At 30.1% G+C, this 22,328-nt stretch overlaps 3 protein-coding genes across 3 annotated transcripts in view; 1 reads left to right on the top strand and 2 right to left on the bottom strand.

Moving 5' to 3' along the window:
* The window catches only part of LOC115874534 (N-alpha-acetyltransferase 15, NatA auxiliary subunit), a 180,258-nt gene extending 164,717 nt beyond the window's left edge, over positions 1–15,541 (bottom strand). Inside the window, exons 1-10 of the mRNA XM_030889705.1 lie at positions 15,370–15,541; positions 15,017–15,101; positions 14,694–14,826; positions 14,505–14,634; positions 14,308–14,442; positions 13,709–14,055; positions 12,097–12,254; positions 10,368–10,588; positions 7,404–7,685; positions 1,387–1,600 (exon numbers count right to left, since the gene is read on the bottom strand). Of these exons, the coding sequence (XP_030745565.1) occupies positions 1,387–1,600; positions 7,404–7,685; positions 10,368–10,588; positions 12,097–12,254; positions 13,709–14,055; positions 14,308–14,442; positions 14,505–14,634; positions 14,694–14,826; positions 15,017–15,101; positions 15,370–15,426 (1,762 nt within the window). The 5' untranslated portion in view covers positions 15,427–15,541. The remainder of the gene's footprint in view (positions 1–1,386; positions 1,601–7,403; positions 7,686–10,367; positions 10,589–12,096; positions 12,255–13,708; positions 14,056–14,307; positions 14,443–14,504; positions 14,635–14,693; positions 14,827–15,016; positions 15,102–15,369) is intronic.
* Positions 15,542–15,744: 203 nt separating this feature from the next.
* LOC115874536 (DNA-directed RNA polymerase III subunit RPC3) lies at positions 15,745–19,411 on the bottom strand. Its single transcript, XM_030889707.1, has 9 exons — positions 19,265–19,411; positions 19,015–19,210; positions 18,703–18,963; positions 18,535–18,649; positions 18,326–18,474; positions 18,110–18,263; positions 17,928–18,048; positions 15,961–16,200; positions 15,745–15,908 (listed from the first exon to the last, which is right to left on the bottom strand). The coding sequence occupies exons 1-9, from the start codon at positions 19,409–19,411 to the stop codon at positions 15,765–15,767; spliced, it is 1,527 nt and encodes a 508-aa protein (XP_030745567.1). The 3' UTR covers positions 15,745–15,764.
* A 333-nt stretch (positions 19,412–19,744) lies between these two features.
* Positions 19,745–22,302, top strand: LOC115874540 (KICSTOR complex protein C12orf66-like). The gene is made up of 8 exons (XM_030889714.1): positions 19,745–19,911; positions 19,968–20,108; positions 20,170–20,312; positions 20,363–20,639; positions 20,723–20,904; positions 20,959–21,076; positions 21,149–21,244; positions 22,092–22,302. Exons 1-8 carry the CDS (start codon positions 19,831–19,833, stop codon positions 22,260–22,262), a joined length of 1,209 nt encoding a protein of 402 aa, XP_030745574.1. The 5' UTR covers positions 19,745–19,830; the 3' UTR covers positions 22,263–22,302.
* Positions 22,303–22,328: the final 26 nt, after the last annotated feature.

A 22,328-nucleotide genomic window follows, 5' to 3' on the forward strand; every position in this document is an offset into this window, starting at 1 on the left:
AAAAAAAACAGAAAACACAAACTCATTAGGTATGTGATTATCTAGAACTTTTATCTGAAAACTTTTTGTCTAAAATAGATTATAATGGAATTATAGACAAGTTTTAAAATAGCCAAAATTTGTTTTTTTCGAAATATCTAGTAAGCCATAAACTTCTCCGAAAAATCCGAAAGGTGCATATTTATGACCCCACAAAACTGCAATTCTTTCCCCATTTAACCGACTCTATCTCCAGTAGTTTCCGAGATACCCATAGAGAACATCGTAGGAAACTCACCCTGTATAGTATTTAGAAACTAACTATTATTATTATTTGACTAGATTAATTTGATTAATAAGACTCGATCAATTTAATTTAAAATAAATTTGATCAGATTTTTTTTCGTATATTCTACTATCAGAAAACCAAAATTATATGATAACGCATTTTTCAATGAAGTTGAAGGAAGATATAGTGTATCTATCACAATTTACTACAATTAGAAGAAAAACAAAAAGAAAAATTACCCAAATACCTTCACCTACCACTCATCTACAAAATAAACGAATATAATCTCTTATAAAAACATTACACAACTACTTCTTGTATTCTGCACTGAACAAATTATCAAACTTACTAATTAATCAAACAAAAAGAAAAAATAACCAAATTATCCCTTCACCTACTACTTAACTAAAAAATAAACTATAAAAACACTACCAAACTATTTCTGGTATTCTACACTAAACATTATAATTAAACTTAATAAAATTAATTTAATTTTACACTACAACCACTACAACTACAAAGAAATATAAACATTTTTTACAACTAGAAGAAACAGAACTTCGATACGAGCGACCAGTATAATAATAGATCAAGCGGACAAAGAATACAAAATACTTTAAAATGTGCATTCAGAAAGAAAAAGTATCTCGAAAATTATCTAAACAAACATTTTTTTTTCTTATCAGTGAAAACATCGGCCTTGTCGGCCTTGCGGAATTTGTCGGGTATTCACGATGGTCGAATTGTATAATTACCAGCTTTTATAGCATATCTAATAGACAAAAAGTATTTGGTCGATTAGTAACCAATTGGCATAGTCCGAAAATTGTCGATTTTTATTTTCTCTGTTTTTATTGGTCGCTTCACAATTCAGAGTAACAAAAAATATTTTTCCTTAGCAAAAGACTGTGAAATACGCCCCGCCATCTGGTGCTTTACATCCATAAACGTCTTAGGTTGAGCTACTTTAAAAATTCACATACAAGGGTATAACATACAAAAAAAAGTATCAATGCCAAAATAGAAATTATATTTCAATTTTGTAAAACTTTTCTTAATTTCAATTTTTTTAGATAAATCGTATAGGTACTCATTTAATATAAAAATACACCACTTACCTGTATTTAATTCCTGTTCCGCACTCTCATCCTTGAGGGGTGCGTCGAAAAGATGCAGGTACACCTCTATCGCGCATTTCGCCGCCTTGAAGTAAAAGGGGTGCCCCCTCAGTACGTCCTCCAATCGCAGCAGACCCACGTACGACCGCAGCGTCATCTTGCGCATGCAGTACGTGTGGAAGTCGAACTGGTCTTCGATTATTTCCGAAAAATGCTACAGAAAAACAATAGATTTCTTATATTTTTTGATAACCACACAGGATAATTTTGGTTTTAATTGAAATTTCTGAGAAAAAAACACTTTCAAAAATTACCACTAATTATAGAAAGATTAAAAAGGATAGAACGATAAAATTCGAAACTAGGCCATTTAAAAATCATTTTTACTCAATATAAAGATGCCCATTCACATACTGTTGTCCGGCAGTTCTAGGATTGTACGATCTGAACTGAAGTTCTAAACTTTGTTAGGCCACACGCAATGCAGTTACGTCGAACGATGCGATCTTCAGTGTTGGTCCTGTCAGTTTTTGAACTGAAGGAAAACTGTGCTTTCACCACACACACAAATATATCATCGTCAGTTTTAATTGAATGATCTTGAAGTAAAAAATGTTTTTAAATACAAAAAAAATCACTTCTTGTGCTTTTGTTATTGCAAGAGCCAAAGACAAAAAGGTGTTTTTGGGTGAAAGATTGGTTGTTCCAACGTGATACAATTATCTCATATGAAGTGCGAAGATTAAGTGCAACAGATGACCTTAAAAACGACCTCAGAATGGATGACACATGTTTTAATGAACTTTTAAAGATGGTTAGTTAGATGGCCCTTAATATCACAGAAAAATACAAAAAATATTCACCTGACCGCTTTGATTTTCGCGCTTTTTAAGTTCCTATCCGAAAGCACTTTGCAAATTGTTTATTTTTTTTATTTACAGAATCAATAGTAGCAAATTTTATAAGCTTTAGTTTTTTCCTGTCTGTTTGAATAAACTTTTACTTTTAATTTTCCACAGACAGGGCAATTGCCTATAGAAGTTATCAGCAAATTTTTGCAGCCAATTTCGAGAATAATTGAATAGCTAACCAAGATCCCAGCCATTGGCCGTCGAGGCCGCCGGACTTGGCGCCTATGGATTTTTATCTTTGCGGAAGAATAAAGGTTCTTATTTTTAAATTGTCAGTGTAATCTAGATAAGAATTAGAAGTACTTAGCGGTTATACGAGGGTCTCTTTCACCCCCACAGTATTAATGAATTCGGCGAGAAATGTTCAAAAATAGTATGGTGTGTCAATAACAGAAGACGGTCGACATGTCAAAGACCTGTAGCAAAATCTCATGTCTTGGTTTGCTATTTATTTTTATTGTTATTAGATATAGTTTAAATGTGTTGATGTTGTTAAATATAATTTAAATTGTTATAAAATTCTGCATCTCTCATTGCAAACATTATTTTCGTTTTAATTGCTGCTCACAGCTAGAATTTTTTTGCATTACAGCCGGCGCCGTTCAAAGCCTACTTATTCAAAGTGGGCAAATTTTTAAAAACTCTATATTTTAAAGAGTAAAATCAAGCAAAATGCTATATTTTTGAAAGATAATTTTAAATTATTTTCAATGAATTAAAAATATACAGGGTGTTCCATATAAAAAATCAAATTTTCTGTTGATAATTCTTAAATTATTAATTCTACCAAAATTATACTTAAACCATTAAATTCTACATAAAAAAGTGCTTTAGAAATGTTTTCATTAAAATACAAAATTTTCCATAGCAAGAAAGTTACAGCGATTTGTTAAAAATGCACATTTTTGGAAAACACGCCGTAACTCCAAAACGGTAACAAATATGGATGTGCGGTTTGCACCACCGTCTATCTTCTATAGAAAAGGGTTTTTCCTTTGTACAGGGTGGGCCAAATTGGACGCTTTTAAAAGGAAACACCCTTTTCTATAGGAGATAGACAAAAACTAATATCGGTGTCTGGAGCTCAATTTTTGTCAAAAACATGATGGTGCAACCGCATATCGATATCTGTTACCATTTGGGAGTTACGGGGTATTTTTCAAAAATAGGCATTTTTAACAAAGAGCTGTAACTTTTTTGCTATGGAAAATTTTGTATTTTTATGAAACATTTCCTAAGCACCTTTTTACGTAGAATTTAATGGTTTAAGTATAATTTTTTTAAAATTAATATTTTAAGAATTATGAACAGAAAATTTGATTTTTTATATGAGGCAACCTGTATATTTTTAATTTATTGAAAAGAATTTAAAATTACCTTTCCAAAAATATAACACACTTGATATTTTGCTCGATTCCTCTTAGAGATATAGAGTATATACAAATTCGCCCGCTTTAAATAAGTAGGCTTTGAACGGCACCGGCTGTAATGCAAAAAAAATCTAGCTGTGAGCATCAATTAAAACGAAAATAATATTTGCTATGAGAGATGCAGAATTTTAGAACAATAGGCTTGTTCCATCATATCCTATTTGTATGTTTTTTAAACGTTTTTGGATACTACTTATTATAATAAGTGCACCATTAAAATTTCAAAACGCCGTTTTCGAGATATGAGAGCTTAAAGTTTGTAACGGCTAGACGAGGCTCCGCCCCCTCGTGACGTAGTTCCACTACACCCGACTTCGGCCGTCAATCAGTTCGTAACGAAAACAATTCATTTGAATTAATGTGATTTGTCATTTTATCGTTATTTAGACTATTTCGTTGGTTTATGCAATAAATAATATCACAAGATGCATTCGGTAGGAGAAAGGTTCAATAAAGCTGATTCGGGCAATCTCCCAGAAGTGGACATTTTTATGATAATGGATTATTTTAATAAAAATAAGGAGTTTATTAGTTCAGAAATGAAGGAAATAAAGTTACAAAGGTACCTAAGTAAACCTTTTAATTTCTATTATATTTTCCTTCTAAGATATTTTCTATTGCTTAAATACCTATATCTGTATCGGAAAGCAGTGGCGGCTCGCTAGGGTAAAAAACAAAGGGTTATTTACCCTATATGAAAGAAGGCAACCTATGCATTTTCTTAACTAACCTATGCAATCTTCTTCTATTTGTAACATTAATACAATTAATTAGCATTTTGAGGCTTTTCGGCTAATTATTGAATTAACAATTGTTTATTGTTTATATTAATAATATAATTAAGTTAGAATATGAATATAATCAATATTGAATTAATACATAATAATTGTACAAGTAAATAAGAGACTTTCCTCAAATATATATTTTTTGTTTCCTTTAATGACTAAAGTAAATTTTAAAGCGCTAGTACCTTAAAGTAATATTATTATATATCGGAGTGTGGCGAAAAACATTTTAACACGCTTGTAGAAAAATATTTTAATTATTTTTGAAATTTTTAAATTTTAATTAAAAAAACAAAAATAAATTAATTTTGATCAATTATTAATAAATATTCTCGCGAAAATTCACGAAGCAGAAAAAATCAGTGGTTTCATATACAGCTGACAAATACTGAATTGATTTTAAGATATGTGATTGACTAGGACTAGTTCGAGGTTGGTCCGCGAAAAGACGTAATACAATAAATATATAGAAAAATATTTCTACTTTAAGGTAAAAACTGATACGTAAGCTATGTACTTTTTTCTTACAGATCCGGCAGACAAAATTATGGTAATAATGCCATTGGATAATATGTGAAGTTAAAACAACAGCAATCACTATGACAAGTAGTGGCAAAAATTACACCGGAGCACAAAATTAATGCAAAAAATTATAATGTACAATGCATTATTATATCCATATATTTTTTTACTTTTTCTGGGGTATGAGATTTTTTTAATAAATCGAAAGATTTTTTTTTATGCGACGTTTCGCTCCAACATAGTGGGCTTTATCAGGCACTTTATTCTTGAAGTCGCCTTGCTAGCACCAGTCCGTATAAATTAGTGTGATGACTGTGTTTTTTTACCCAAGAAAAAGTAAAAAAAAATATATGGATATTATCTGAATGTTTAAGAAGTAAGAAACAATTAAAGCATTATTATAAATACTAGTAGAAAAAGTGTAATAGAAGCAAAGTGTAATGACTGTGCCGCATCCGAACGTGCAAGCACGCGGTAGCATTTCTTATGTGGCTGCATAAATTTGATGGTTTAAAACGCGCTCCTCTTGATTGCTCTTGATCATGCATTTTAAGATCCTTGTCTACTGTATTGGCCCCGAAATGAAAGTTTTCATTTGCCTCCTGCCTCGCGTCTTTTAATATTTCCCTAATAATGGCTGCTTGTTCTCTTTTTTTCGCCAATCCTCGAGGCTTTACAGTATTTGAAGCAGAAGATCGTTTTTTTGGCACTCAAAAATGTAAGGAATAACACCTGATTTTAATTTTATTCTTCCCGATTTCATAGTTTTTAAGTACATATATGTAATTTTCTGTCTTCTTCAACCTATATTAAAAAAAATAGGAAACACTACTTGTAAGTATTAACTTACATTAAAGTGATCTTCACAACAAAATCTGATGGTGCCTCTGCCAGGGACAAAATCATGTCTTCGCATTGCATGCTGCCATGCTCGTCTTAACTTTATGTCGGACGGTAAAGAAATAAATAGTTTTTCTGGGGAATTTTTATTCGTATTTGTGCATTCTGGCACTACACAACGTTTCCTTGTCTTTTTTACACTAATATTGAATAAAAGAAAGACTTTAGTACTACCCTTGTATTATAAACAAGGGTACTACACTACGTTATACTATAAAAACACTTTCTGTAATCGGGCAAAGCAGACCTGTGCATTGTATCGAGCCTGTATCGAGCGCGGTCGCCAGCCGACGTAGCCGGTGCTATGACGTAGCGGCTGGCCACGCCCCTTTCTCGCGCAATAGATGTTTGTACGAGTTTTTGAGGTACTAAACGTACGAATAAAATTCTAATTTTTGATAGATCTGTTATTTTTTAGTTGTACTTTCGATTGGTAAAATAAAAAAAAATTGTGGAACAAGCCCATTTAAAATATATTTAACCAACATCAACACATTTAAAGTATATCTAATAACAATAAAAATAAATAGCAAACCAAGACATGAGATTTTGCTACAGGTGTTCTACATATCGACCGTCTTCTGTTATGGACAGACGGGGCAGTTTTTGAACATTTCTCGCGGAATTCGTTAACTCAGTGTGGTGAAAGATACCCTCTCATAACTGCTAAGTATTTTTAATTCTTATCTAGATTATACGGAAGAATAAGGCACCTTTATTCTTCCGCAAATATGTCCATAGGATTAGATCCATGGGCACTAAGTCAGGCCGCCTCGACGGCCAACTGCTGGGATTTTGGTTAGCTATCCTATTATTCTTGAAATTGGCTGCAAAAATTTGCTGATAACTTCAGCGTTCAGAGGCGGTGCGTCGTCTTGCTGGAAAAATATGTTTTCGAATTCCATTAAGGGCATATCATTAATAAGGGGTCCAAAGCCTACTAGTTCAAAAGTGGCGAACTTTTAAAAATTCTGTATTTCGAAGGGGATTATAACAAAATATCAAGTGTGCTATATTTTTGGAAAGGTAATTTTAAATTCTTTTCAATTAACTAAAAATATAGAGGGTGTATCGAATAAAAAATCAATTTTTATGTTGATAACTCTTAAATTATTAATTTTAAAAAAATTATACTTAAACCATTAAATTCTACGTAAAAAGATGCTTTAGAAATGTTTTCATAAAAATACAAAATTTTCCATAGCAAGAAATATACAGCGATTTGTTAAACATGCACATTTTTGGAAAACTCCCCGTAACTCCGAAACGGTAACAGATATGGATGTGCGGTTTGCACCATCATGTTTTTGATAAAAATTGAGCTCTAGACTATATTAGTTTTCGTCTATCTCCTATAGAAAAGGGTGTTTCCCTTTAAAAGCGTCCAATTTGGCCCACCCTGTACATCAAAAATGTACAAAAAAATATCGGTAAAAAAATCCTTATTTTTTTATACAATCTCCACTTACCCTATCTATTTCGTGACACTTCTTCAGCGCCTCCCCGTACTTCTCCAACCTCTGGTAGGCCAGCGCGCACTCTGTCTGAAACCACATGCACTGCATCTCGTTGAGATTCTCCATGGCCGATACGCCCTCTCTCGTGAACTTCGAACATATGTCTTCCGCCTCTTTTATGAGGTTGGCACGCAACATGTACTTCGCGCACTTCGAATTAATGTACCTGTCCGCGGTGTCCATCGCCTGGGCTTCGTCCAGGCACCTGTAGGCCTCCGCTGGGTCGCCAGCATGCTGACAGAACAGATATGTCAAAATATTTGTGAAATTTCTCGTTTTATACAGATACTACTCGTAATTTCATCCGCGTAAAGACAGGTTCATGTTCACACGAATTGCGAATATCGCAAAATAAAATCGTCTTTTAATTAAGTACGGTAACCGCAAAAATTTTCCGATGCGCGTCATCAATCACATCGAAATTGACAGTAAAGCCTATAAACCCGGCTAAATAAAATTTTGGCAAAAACGTTTAAATTTGTTGTATAATTTAATATACCGAGCATCTCTTTATTTTATTTTATAGAGGAAATTATTGTAACAGATATTTTATTTAGATTAAAGCTGTATAAATTAGTTTAAACTGATGTTTATTATCGCTATGTTGGGTCACAATGCGTCGTGTTCAGCAACGTTGTCGTTTAATATTTGACAACAAAACCAGAAAAATAAAATACATAGAATTGGAACATGAAATTAAATTGTAATAAAATAACTACCTAATAATGTATAAACCATATAAATCATATAAATCACACGGCAGGCTAACTCTCTTTGGCGGGAACGCTACGCGCATACCGTCGCGCACGCCGCCATTAGGGTTTCCATCAACAGAAAGTAACCAGTGTCGTAGTTTCTTTCATCGACTGCGCACACTTTCGGCTGATTCGAGTCAGTAGCGTACGGATTAATTTATTTTGTTTATTTCTTGAGTTATATTTTATAGTTGTTGTTTTATTTTTGTTTATTGTGTTATATATTTGGTTTTTCTAGTTTATTTTCGTTTCTTGTGTTATAAATTTATTTTGTTTTTCTGAACATTTTTAAATCGTTAATTTTTACGTGTTTTTAAAATGCCTGGGCGAAGTTGTGCAGCAAAAAACTGCCCGAGTAGAGGACTAAACTGCAATAAAAGTTTCTTTCTGTTTCCTAGAGATCCGATTAGGTATGTATATACATATGTGATTAATTATTTTAACATATTTTAGTTAAAAAACAGTATACATATTAGGACATTCAGCTAAATAGAAAGATCTAATTAAAAATATACAAGTTCAGCATCTATATTAAATGTTAACAAACTTATATACAGGGTGAGTCTTAAATAAGTGCAAATATTTTCAGGGCTGGCAGATCTCGATAAAGAAACATATTTTCTCCTTACTTTTCAGATAAATCCAAAATAACCGAGTTATTTAAGTTTAAAAAAAAATGTTTTTTTAAAATGTTGAGTTGAGAGCCACCGGATTTTTCTGTATTTGCATCCCTTTTAGTGCCGCAACCATAGAGTAAAGCCGTAACTATGGTAATATCAGAGATTAAGAAATTATACCGTGGGAAAATTTGCGGTGAACAGGCAGATCTAAAAAGTTTTCGAAAAATATACAGGGAAGTTAAAAGAAAATGCACGATTTTCAATATCTTTTTTTAGCGAAAAAAAACTCATAAACGTGTTCTTGGGGTCGAAATATACCACCCCTGAAAATATTTGCACTTATTCAAGGCTCACCCTATATGTATATAAAATATTAGCATTAAAATGTTAAATATTTAGTAAAATTTAATGTTGTATCTGGACATTCAACATTAAATTTAAAAATAATTATATTATCATTTAAATATAATTATAAAAATAAATAAAATGAGTATATCGAAAATAAGTTAACAATACATTTTTAGGGCAAGAACATGGGCAATTGCAGCTAACAGAGAAGACTTGATTGAAGATATAAATAAGGCCCACAAGTACAGGTTGTGTTCTGTTCACTTTGAATTTAAAATGTTTACCAATTCACTTTGTAACCGTATAAAATACAATGCGGTACCTACTTTGTTTCCTGCCATGAAAAAAATAGAAGTTTCTCAAAAAAAATTGTGGATTTATTAATTTTTGGAATTTGAATATTAATAAAATTTGCTACGCCCATTGATGGGCATAATTTGTACGTAGCCTCTTTATATTGTTCAAAAATATTTTATTGGTATTTTTTTAATTCTTGTTTGTACTCCTGGTATGTTTTTGTTAGTTGCATGTTTTGTAATTTTAATTGTCTATTCTCTACAGTGAAATATTTAATTGATTTTTCCTTTTTACTTTTCGAGAAGTATGCGCGGTTAACGATTCATTTGTTTGGACAAAAGTATTGTAAATAAAATTCAGTTTCAGTCAATTACTGAGAAATTTTTTAATACGTTTTAATCCGGCCCTGACTAGGAAACCATAATGGCGCCGACAAGGTCAAATTTTATAGAAATTTTAAACAATGGAATCTGAGTAGAGTTGGCGTGCCGATTGTTTTATGTGCCGTGGTTTCGGTTTCTTCCATCTGAACCAATAACCATATTATTACAGGATGTTTCAGAAAACATGTGCCATCTCCCGTGGGCAGATGCCTGACATAAAAATAAGATTAATTTTCCGATTTTGCTTTGTTTCGTAGATACAGGGGATTAAAATCTTTCTTTTGATAATAAAATTTAATAAAATAAAATCTTTTGTGGTTTTGTGAAATCGACCAATAACAACAATATTCGCAATTCGCGTGTATATGAACCGAATGTCGTAAATTAAAAATATATTGTTCTTAGACCAAGATGTAACAAATTATTATACAATTTTTCATACCGCATTTTCCGCCCTAAAGGAGGAAAGTTCAACCTAACCTAACCACTTAACCTACTAACCTACCCACTTACCTTAAATATTCGGCCTTTGGCCACGAACAACTCGATCAACGTTGGCGTGTGGTCGATGGCCGTCTCGATATACGTCAGAGCCTTGTCAGTCTGTTTCAAGTAGTCGTAGTGCTGCGCCAGGAAAAAGTACACCCACAAGATGGCGCTGGCCGGCTCCTTAGGACCGTTCGTCGATTCCGTCTCGCTGTATTTATTCGATTTCTTTAAAGCTTCCACATAACCTAGGAAAAACGCGCTATTGTATACAGGATGTTTCTGAAGTAGTGTCTGATATTTGATATTTCAGAGAGTGATTTTTTAAGTATTTTTAAGGTAATAAGTTCATATAACTAACTAAACCAAACCAAACCGAATTTTATTATCGCTATGTTGGTCACATTGCGCCGTGTTCAGCAAGGTTGTTTATTATTTGACAATTATCCTAATGTCAGTCATTATTTTGTATAATATCGTGTTGTTGTTGAATCTTTGTGAGTAATTCTCGTTTTTTGCCTATATTCATATTTTTTTTTTTAAAATTGTTCTTTTAAGCACAAACAGTTCTTTTAAGGACCAAACTTTCGAGTTTTTGTATTGCACTTCTTGAAATTGTGTGTTGAAAATATGCAGAAGCATTTAAACATTTGAAGAAAAGAGCTTGTAGCTATCCTGATAAACTATTTTGAACGAGAACGTGACAATAAAAGTCCTTAATAATCCATATTAATTATTAAATTAAAAATAAAACCTTTAAAAAATGATATAATACATTTTTTGTTCCCCAATTTTACATTAGGAATTCATCTTATAAATTCATCTCAATCTGGCAGCGCTGTCGCCATCCCTTGTCACTCAAAGTTGATCACGTGCATCGGAAATTGTTTTGCGATTACTTTATAAGTATGTGTTCTAAAATGCTTCGTTTCTGAGATACACTGTGTCAAAGTTTTAACAAAAAAAAATCATTTTTTCCTAATATCTTCGGAGACATTCGTATTTTTATGATATTATTTAGTACACGTATTTTCATCGTTAAGGGGCACTTTTCGATGAAAAACATTTTCTTAAATTTTTACCGCTTCGTTAACGAATTTTACTTATAAAACACCCCATCACATTTTAGCAATTTCGCCATGCAATAAAATGTTTTTTTTACCAGGGTGCAATAATTTAAATCAACGGATTTTTTTTATTTTAATCATGGATTTAAATCAAAATAATCAACTTGATTAAAACGATTAAAATAAAAAAAATCTGATTAAAATTTAAAAAAAATCGATTTCTTTTATTTCACTAAAGTTCTTCAATATTTTCCGGAAAATGTCGGAAAAAAATATAAAATTTTCAGCATTTTTTCCCCAAAAAAAACCTCATGGGCCTGTTTCTAGGGTCGAACTATACTACAGGTTAAAATACTTGGACTTATTTCTGGGACACCCTGTATATTAAAAATAATAATTTTAAATATTTTACATATTTGGTAAAAAAAATGATATAAAACTTAATCTCGGAAACAAAACGTCGGATTTGATGTAACACCATCTTATAAAACGAAGAAAGTGACAATAAGTGGTATTTACTTCATTTTCATCATATTTTCAATATTCCTTTCAATAAATAGATCAAGGCAAAAATAAAATTGATTTTACAAAATTTCGATTTTTCCGTCCGAATATCTTGAGACACTCTGTACAAAACTTTCTTTTAAATCAAAAATCGAATATATTTCTAATAAAAAAGTGGTACTTACTTAAAACTAACTCTTCAATGATCCGGACTTTTTCGGCATCTTTGTACAAACTCCTCAAGTCCACAAACAATGGCGGAACGCCTTTAGAAAAAGCCTTACGCATGTATTTGTCCACCAACTGTTTAAATTGTACACCCGTTGCGTAATTTAGCGGTAACCTGGAACAAATAATCCATTTTACTGTTAATTTTGTAGATATATACTCTAAAGTAATATTAGTTTTATTAGCAAAAACGCCCTAGTAATATAATCAATTACCTTCATAATAACATCAACCCAGCTGAAAATATCGTTTTTTTCTTCAATGCATTTAAAAAAAATCGAAAATAAATCGTGTTTTTTTTTAATTTAATACCATTTTAATACCGAACAATTTTATTTAATTTCAATTGACATTATTAATAAACAGATAATGTTCTTTTGTTTAACACACGTCAAAGAAAAGAACTATAAAAAAAGAAAAGCCTACTTAAATTTAAATTTGAAAGAAAAAAACATTGAACGTGAGCAGGGATGGCAAATGTATATCGATATTTATTTTATATCGATATAGCCGATGTATCTAAATACAATGGACAATAAAAAAATCACTAATCTTTATTTTATTTCAGAATAATGATGGCTTTTAAATAACCTACAAGTTTGTTTATTTTTTTAAAAGTAAGTGTATCATTTTATTAGAAATTACTTCACAATATTCACATTTTACAAAATTAGTTCTTATAATACAGGGTATAAATAAATAACTGCGAAAAAAATTAGATCCTGTTTTTTAAAAAAGTCAGTTTTTTCCATAAAAAAGTTGTCGACATGATGTAACGTTTTCCTACAAATTTATTGGGATATACAGGGTGAGTCTTAAGTAAATAAGGGGTGGTATATTTCGAGGTGCCTGGGAGCTATTATTATTATATTTCAACCCCAGGAACACGTTAATGAAGTTTTTTGTAATTTTTTTTTGTATTTTTCTATTTTTTTTTGAAAAATATTTAAATTTTAATTAAAAAAACATAAAATATATCTTGATAATATGACAACATACATAAAAAACAGGGGTTCTCAAAATTTAACCAAAAATCTTTTTTTCGATGGAATTTTTAATTGGGTATGGCTATAAATATGCATTTCATTCATTTAAGTTGAAATAAAAACAAAAAAAAATCTAATTAATTCTAGGCTGAATATTCTAAAAAAATAAGTCCAAACAGATAAACGTGGTTAAATACAAAAGGTAAATATTTGCTATTAAATATTATTTTTTAGTCTTTGTGTTACAAGCCAACACTTGAATCATAAATTATATTATTTACTTAGATAACAGTCAGTAAATAAAATGATTTTTTTAATATATAATTTTAATAAAATCAGTCACTGAGCAATGTTTTACATATCTCTTTACTTTTATTTAAGATTTTGGAAAATACATGTAAAAACGTAACAAAAATTACATTTTATTTTCATTTACATTCATACAAAAATCTACTTCGTAAAAACCCAGTTCTTACAAATAAAAAAATATTTTTTTACACGTAAAGATTAAAAAATTAATTTTTACTCGCCCCTGGTTATTTTTTTGCTTGAATAAAGTAAATCCAAACAAAAATTGACTCACCTTTTAGGAGGCATCGCTCTAGGAAACTTTTCCGAATATTTCAGGTAAAAAGCTAAAATATCCTCCTCTTTGGTCAGCCGTTTTGACTCGATCAATTTCTTATAATACAACGTGTTTTCCGGGTTCCTCTGAACCAGTTCCTCGTAGATTTGCGTGGCCTCATTGTAAACTTCCAATTTCAAATTCAATTCCGCTAGATTCTCTTTTAGGGTGAGCTTATCGACAATTTGCGGTGAGTAAACTTCCAAGTGGTTTAAGGCTTGTAAAAGATCACCCGATTCTTGAACAATGAGGTTCTGATAGAGCAGGAGCTCGCTTTGTTCATAGTCTACAGTTGTACTTAGTTTCTAAAAAAATTGATTTAGGAAAATAGCAAAAGTTTGAAACACCCTGTAGGAGGGCTTAACAAAGTAAAGAATTCAAAAACCATATTATCATCAAAGTGTATATTTTCTCAATAATTTGTTTTTTGATTCATCTTAATAGCTTATTTTTTGTTGGAGATATTTGCTTTTGATACAAATTTCAAAAAATATCCAACTTTAAATTATAAGAAAATTTTAAAGTATCACTGTATATAAAATATATAAGTTTTCTACCTGTTGCTGATCCAAAAAAGTATCAAGAATATTTAAAGCGTTTTTGTAGTCCTCTAACAAATGAAAAGACATGGCATATCCAATCCAAGAAGCTCTTTGGGTCGGCCGTAACATAAGAAGTTGATATCTTGTATCCTATAAGAACAACAAAAACAAAATTAGTCTTTCTTTACTTTTTAATAATATAATAAACCTACTCTGTATCCCTCCAAGTCACGCATTTGTATTTGTAACAAAGACAGATCTCTGAGGATCTGTATATTGTCTTTTTCCCATTTAAGAGCATTACGGTAACATTTAATAGCTTCATCATATTTTTTATCTGACCTAGAATTAATATACTCATTAAAAAAACCTTTAACTATGACATTTTAAGCTAAATTTACCTTTGCAACAGCCCATATACGTGCCAACACACATGAGATCGCAAATCATTCCTTAAACCTCGACGAACATATTCATAAGCTTCATCTTTCCTACCCAGGCAATTCAATGTTAAACCTTTCATCGCCAGGGTTTCTACAAATTAATAACAAATTATATATTGAACATTTAAAAAAGAAAAAATAAGTATCCCTCAAAATAATTTAGCAATTCCAATCATATTATGCGTTTAGAATACTTAGATTTCGTGCTAGTAATTATAATTCTAGTTTGTTTCTTAATATTATTTGTAGATCAATTAATAATGAACTTGAAAAAAACTAACCTCCATGTTCCTGAAATTTCGGATTTGTCAATATTTGTTTGGCAAATTTCAACCCATTTTTGTACTGCTTATGTTCGTAGCTTTTCTAAAAACAATTCAAAACCCCAATTAATAAAAGATATTAACAAATATACAAACAAATCACAGGGCAAAATAACAAGACGGAAATAACAACATTTCTGTCAAATTCTTCATCGAATTTTTTTCGCATTAAATAATCTAAAGACTCCTTTATCAACGGGTCGTACTGAAAAGGATATATTTTACTGAAAAGGTTCAGAATAAAAACAATTTGAATTATGTGCATATTCAGCCTTGATTTGGCCCGCGATTCGGGCGCTTCTCCTACTAACCAAGATTCGTTTGAATAAAGCGTTCTCTTTGGGCGGCAAGGGGTTGCTCGAGGGCATCTTAAAAATCACTCAACTTCAATGTGGTAAGCCGGTAAGTAATTTTTTTTGAGGGCTGAAAACCTCGTGGTCAAAATTTTCTATTCCAATGTCGATCGTGTCACGTGACTAGATGGCGAAATGTCAGGTAATGACAGGTGACAAGTACGACAACTGTCGATAAAGAAGATAATTTTTTCGTGATTTTCTGGTTGCATAATTGCTTATTATTTCAGAGATATAGAGGTAGGGAGAAGCCTATAGGGGGAGGTCAAAAAGTAATAATTTGTATCTCCTGCCTAGAGTCTAGAGCTTAGAGATATAATAAAAACAAATTAATACAAGTCTTTAGAAGATATTTAATTGACTTTCTGATACACCAAAAACATTTGTAACATAAAAATCGTCTGATCTATCTCTAATTCAACTGTATTAAATTTTTTAATGATCCTACTTATGTTTTCTAAAATTTCTTTTTCCGGTAATGTTATCATGTCCTCTATCTGAAATAAAAATAAATAAAATGACTGAAATATCACCTTTTTTTGGTCTTACATCTGCCATTTGTTCCTCAGTCGCATTTTGGGCTTTCATACCCATCAAAATCGTATCTATTCGATGTTTCTTATCTATGATCCGTTTATTCTGCAATTTTTCGTGATTGCATCTGGTCATAGTGTTAAAAAGTGTTTTGTAGCATGTTTCTAGTAACATTCTTACAACACTCTCTAATTTTATATGAAACAGAGTAAAATTCTTTACTGGACCATTATTTGCTGACGCTTTTCTTAATTCCTAGAACATATACATATTAATAAAAATCAAATAATATAAAAAACGGCGTCGCAGAAGTCTTTGAAACCATAATTGATACTATCTGTCAGACTGACCTCTATATGTTATTTATTCAAAAAAATTGATATTAAAAATTGCCATTAATTAAAATTCAATTTAAAAAAAAAGATAATATTTTTTAAAAATAAATTTCAGAGATGACTTTGAATAAGAAGACTAAAGGAAAGAGCATAATGAATGGTGGGCGTCATGCATGGTGGGCGGAAAAAGCACTCTAGGGTGGGGATCTTTGACAGTTCTGTTTGACGATTCATTTGACACATTTGAATTTGATTTGAAATTTTGTGGATTTGTCAGTCTTTACGGAGCTTATTTTATGTTATTTATTATTTATTCTACTACTGATAGTTGTACAAAGGTAGTAAATCTAGATGGAAATTGTGGCAGAACTTAAATTAACAGTGACACTATCGCGATTTATCGAAAAAGACTCTAATATAGTTGGTTGTGTAGCGTGCGGTAGATCTCGGCAAAAATTGAGTGAAATAATGGAACAACTTTTCGCTAGTAAGTGACTATATAATATACATACGTGTAGTAAACCGATCATTTATGAAATTCACTTAAATTAACTAAATTATATATTTTTCTTGCATTTTAGCTTTTATTTATTACTTGTCAAAGATTAGATGTCAAAGAATTTAGATACGTTAATTTGACTTACCTGCTTCAATAGCGTATCGGATGTTTGTGTTAATAAATACTTATTATAACTTATCTACTTTTATTAGAATTATATATTTTTATAACAATTTTAATAACTACCAACATTTATTCACAACGTAAAATAAAACAACAAATTATTGAGTCTACCCCACGTCTACCCTACATCATAGTTTTTTACATTTTTTAAATAAAATTAGAAGGACACTGATAAACCGGAATTTAAGTCGGCCATATTTGAGGCCCATCGCGGTGTACCTAAGATTTTTGATATGCTCATTCCATAGTCTTCTTATTCAAAGAGAGATGAGTATTTAAGCGGCTAATACCGTTTTTTACACTTTGAAGGAAAACATACGTAAAAAATACAAAAAACAACTTTGGAAGGTTGTAATTTATTTTTGTATTGAGTAAAAATGATTTTTAAATAGGGTATAGTTTAAAATTCGAGAAAAACTTTTTTTTTTGAGAATAGATTTGTGTGTCTGTAAACGTTCTATCCTTTTTTAATCTTTCTAGAATTAATGTTAATTTTTGTTTTATGTCAATTTTTAGTAAATGATGTCTAGAGATTACCAAAACTATAATCGATTGTCATTCCCAGCCGTCTTTGACGCCGTTTTTTTTTGCGATCATACGGTATATATTATCAATAAAATGACCAAACATCATCAACATCGTTACTAATCTGTTCCCTGAAGGTTTATTACACTTTTATTCACCGTGAAAATCTAGTTTTTTACACGCTAAAACTATTTTTTACACGTAAAAAATATTTTTTAAATGAAAAGTTATTTACACATAGAAATCTAGTTTTACCAATAAAAAAATTGTATTTTAGAAGTAAAAAACAACTTTTTTACACAAACAGGTCATTTACTAATGCATCCCTGAGTGTTTTTAGTAAACAGTAGACAGAAGTAATCAGCAGGTTCAAAAGCTACTTTTACACTCTTTTTCTCAATAGTATGGTATATATTAAAGTTAATTTAATATTGTTGTACCTGAATATGTAAAAAATTGTCTTCATATAACTGATAAGACAGTTTTTTGGCATCCTTTGCCGGAATCATAGCCAATTGTTGCAACTGGTCAGGTTCAATATATGGTTTTAATTTCACCAATCTTTAAAAATATGTATTAATGTATTTTTTAAAAAATTTCAAATTTTTTTTGTAATACCTACCTAAATATTCTTGCAGCTTTTGAATCATATTTTTCTAATACAATTTGTTCAACAAGTTCCCACGCAAATTGTGTAAATGCTTCTTTTAAAAATATCTGATACGACCCTCCACTGGCTTCGCCAGCTTTTCTTAAAAGACTACTGGTTTCTTGTGCTAAAAAACAATATTCTTTTTAATAATTACAATTTATAAAAAAAATTAAAAAAAAATCTTACAAATTATATTAATATACTGATCGAAAAACGCCAGACTGTGAGAAGCAGATATCTGTTTTCTTAAAATATCTTTTACTTCAAGGGCAGGGACTGGATTTGAAACATCTGCCCAAGGATCCGTTCTTATGTACATTTGTCTAAGAAATATCCTAAAATATACATAAAAAAAACATTAATTCTTTTAGTAACAACAAATATTGTCGCTATACTTTATAATTTCACCAGCATTTTCATCAAACTTCTTATTAAATGCTGCAACTATTATTTTGTCCCTCATATCTTGATGAAATCTGTCAAAATTTACAGTCCAATAGATATTTTTATCTAAAAAAAACTGTAATGATTATCTATAATTTAATATATTTGTACTAAAATACCTGGCAATTCAACTGAGTTATCCTTTCTGTGCATTACTAAAGTCTTAATATCAATATTTGGTAACGAAGTCAATTCTTTCTCATCTACAGTTAATAAAGGTACAGGTTTATCTTCTTTTGCATATGGTACTCGGGTCAAGTATTTTGCAGTTACTAAATAAACTAATTTCTCCTTTACTTGTGACAGCGTTAAAGATCTTTCTTCGTTATTACATAGTTTATCAAAGACTTTTATTATTAGTTCAGATGCAGAACAAAATCCTAAAAAAATATGGTGTTTCACGAAAATAAAATTATATAATATTCAATTACCTTTTTGCAGTACTTCCTCTATAATCATTTCTGATTGGTCACCGAATAATTTCTTAGCATGGTTCAAATAATACGGATATCGAAGCATTAAAAGCACATTCTCGACATTTAAACTATAATTGGCTAAGTTCTCATTCTTATTTGGTTTAAAATTAACCAGGCGGTACTTTATTAAAACACATAGAGATTCTTTAATCTACAAGGAGAATGTATACATTGATAATACGTATTAATGTTAATGAATAAGTACCTTGGATAAAGGCAATTCTGTACCTCTTTTTATGTACAATAATGGACTGCATTGGCACTTGAATAAAAAGCTTACGATTTTCTCTACAACTGGTCCAAATCTTTCGGATATTATTAGCGACACTACTTTTCCATATATCACAGACATTATTTGTTACTATTAAAAAATAATAAATAAAAATATTCAACAAAAAAGTGTCCTTGTCAGTAGGAACTGTAGGTTATATACAGAAATTCTTCTTTTATTTTATATTTTATAGGCCTTTGTCAACAATACATCAAAATCTGTGGTTCTTGATTTAATTTTTTTATATTTAACTAATATTTCACATTATAAATAGCTTGAAACGTAAGTACTTTTAAAGTTTGACGTTACTGTTAATTTAAAATTAATAATATTTTATTTAAAATCTACTAAAATGTGTTTGGGAAACCTTAATCATATATTATATGATTAGGTACAAAAATCTCTAATTTTACTTAGAAGAAGAACTGACAACGTAACCACAAATTGTTTTTGTTCTTTGTTTATGTTTGTATTTTTAAATTTTGTGATTATTCTATGATATGGAGAAAGAAGATGAGTTCCTTTTCAATTTCTTCACATATATATCACAATTGTGCTTTGATAAAGCCAAAGAACATGCTGTAAGAATGACTCCCTACATAGCTTTAGTAATAACTCTGATGAACTTAATTTCTAGGAAAAAGAAAAAGTCCCAAAGGCACCTACAAGCCCTAAAACCATGTTCTTGAATTTTCTACAACAGTTAGCTTTGGCAGAGAAAAGTTATATGGATTTGGGATTCCTTCAAAACAAACAGAAAAGTTTTTTAAGGAAAGACGTAAGTTATATTATTTATTAACTTCTAAATCCAAGTTTTTTGTAAATTTTTGTTGTTATAGAATTCATTAAGATCTGTTTATGAAACCATGAAAAACGATCTTAAAAAAATTGAGGATGGATGTAAGAATTCATATCAGGAATTACAAAATTACTGTCAAAATATCATGCAATTTCTCAATGCTAGAGTCAATTTAATCGATTTGTAAGTTTTTATAGTGATATTTTTGAACAGAATCTAAATGTTTATTTTAGATATGAAAAAGTTTACAATCTAGCCATGGGAAACAAACATATTGTTTACATAGATATCTTAAATGTGATAGAAACAATTATACAGAATAACCACTTTGGTTTCACGAATATTTGTCTCACTCCTGTGAAAACGGTGTTTAGTTTTGAATGCGAAGTACTACAACAGTTATTTAAAGCTATGTATGAACTTAATAGACTACAGTTTTTGTTATCGTTAGCTTTAATTCATGGAGCCCATACTACTTTAGGAGCGTGGGAGAGTAGAATGCAAAGAGAGGTAACTAAAAAACAATAAAAAAATAAAATAAATATAAAAAAAATAAAATAAAAATAAATAATAATTAAATTTGATATTTTTAGACATGGAAATTGGGATTATTTAAAAATAGTCCTTTGCCGGCATTATTTTTGTGGTTGCAAAAGTTAAAAGGATCAGTTTTAAGCAAGTTTAGTTTGTATTTTCATGATATTTTGGCCAATCAGACAGCTCCAAACGATATGCGTCATCTCTGTTCAAAGTTACAAAACGACTATTACCAAAAGTAATATTAATTATTTTTTTAAAACTTTAAATTTTAAAAAATAATGTTTTTTAGGATGGTTTCTTTTCAAAAAAAGTTTGAAGCAGCCTGTGTAATTTTGTTATCCGATAATAAAGTAAATGAGGATATTGATGATTATGATAGTTTTCCAATAATTGTGTCTTATCCTCCTGTAAGTATTATTTTTTTTATGAAGACTTTATTATTTATATTAATTTTATTATAATTATTTTTAATATTTTAGAGAAGTCCAAAACAGTTGGACACAATATTAAAGATGATTTCTGAAACCACAGAGTTGTTAAATTTAAACAGACCCATAACAAAGTTTAGATCTCAGGTAAATATAAAAAAAATAAATAAAAAAGATAATAGAAAATAGAATAAAAAAAAATTGCGTCAAAGGAGGCGTTGAAATTACGAACGATGTTAATTTCTATAAATCCAACTCATATTCCAGACGGTCGAAAAAAAATCGGCGTCAGTGTTGCCTTGGAAATGAAGATTTCTGTCATTTTATATGTAAAATTATATGGGGAATATCGTCGATCGTCATGTCCAAACCATCATGACACCGTTTTTTTCGATCATAACAGTATAATATTTAAAAATGAGAAATTATTGTTAATTGCCATTTTCAAAGGCTAGTATGACGCCGTTTTTTTTTCCGAAAATACCATAAATTTATTTTACTTATTTTTGATAGATAAACAAACATTAAACGTACAGAAAAAGTTAACTGTGCAATAATAATTAAAGAAAAACGGTGTCAAAGTGGCCGTTGATTTTTGAAGTTAATTTTTGTCGGGCCGACTTATATTTGTGTATATTATTTAAAAGTTGCCATAAAAACTGAATTTATCACTAATTGTTATTTCAAAGGTCACTATGACGCCGTTTTTTCTTTTAATAATACGTTAAATTTATTATACCTATTTTTGATACACAATATTAAACGTATAAAAAAGTATATAGAACAATAAAAAAAGGCGTCATAGTAGGCGTTGAAATGACGAACGCTGTTAATTTTTATAGGATCGAGTGATGTAGTATGTATGTTTTTTTATTAAAAATTGCCCTAAAAACTTAATCGCTAATTCTCATTTCAAAGGCCACTATGACGCCGTTTTTTATATAATTTATTTTTTGTATAATATTAAATTTAATATATTTTAATATCTTTTTAGGACCAATGCACATATTTTCTTTCAATGGTGGAGCCCAATATTTATTTTGTTATTTTGTTTGAATCAAAAAAATCAGAAAAAGACACTTCAATAGGAAATTTTATTAATGATTTTTGTACAAACTTGAGATGTACAAAAATATTTGTTAGTTTGAAAAATCCAGTAAAATAAGTTAATATAAATTATTCAATATTATATAATATTTTTATTCTGTTTCGTTTATGTGTTTTTGTTAAT

This window comes from Sitophilus oryzae, unplaced genomic scaffold (genome assembly GCF_002938485.1).
Source record: "Sitophilus oryzae breed Bouriz unplaced genomic scaffold, Soryzae_2.0 scaffold_1297_pilon_pilon, whole genome shotgun sequence".
NCBI classification, from domain to species: Eukaryota; Metazoa; Arthropoda; class Insecta; order Coleoptera; family Curculionidae; genus Sitophilus; species Sitophilus oryzae.

Coding starts and splice junctions, on each gene's coding strand:
- LOC115874536 (XM_030889707.1), bottom strand. CDS start 19,411: ATGTCTGTGATATATGGAAAAGTAGTGTCGCTAATAATATCCGAAAGA. Junction 19,211..19,264: donor CAGAATTGCCTTTATCCAAG/GTACTTATTCAT, acceptor TTCTCCTTGTAG/ATTAAAGAATCTCTATGTGT. Junction 18,264..18,325: donor TCAGTATATTAATATAATTT/GTAAGATTTTTT, acceptor ATTGTTTTTTAG/CACAAGAAACCAGTAGTCTT.
- LOC115874540 (XM_030889714.1), top strand. CDS start 19,831: ATGGAGAAAGAAGATGAGTTCCTTTTCAATTTCTTCACATATATATCA. Junction 20,313..20,362: donor AGAGTCAATTTAATCGATTT/GTAAGTTTTTAT, acceptor TGTTTATTTTAG/ATATGAAAAAGTTTACAATC. Junction 21,077..21,148: donor TAATTGTGTCTTATCCTCCT/GTAAGTATTATT, acceptor TTAATATTTTAG/AGAAGTCCAAAACAGTTGGA.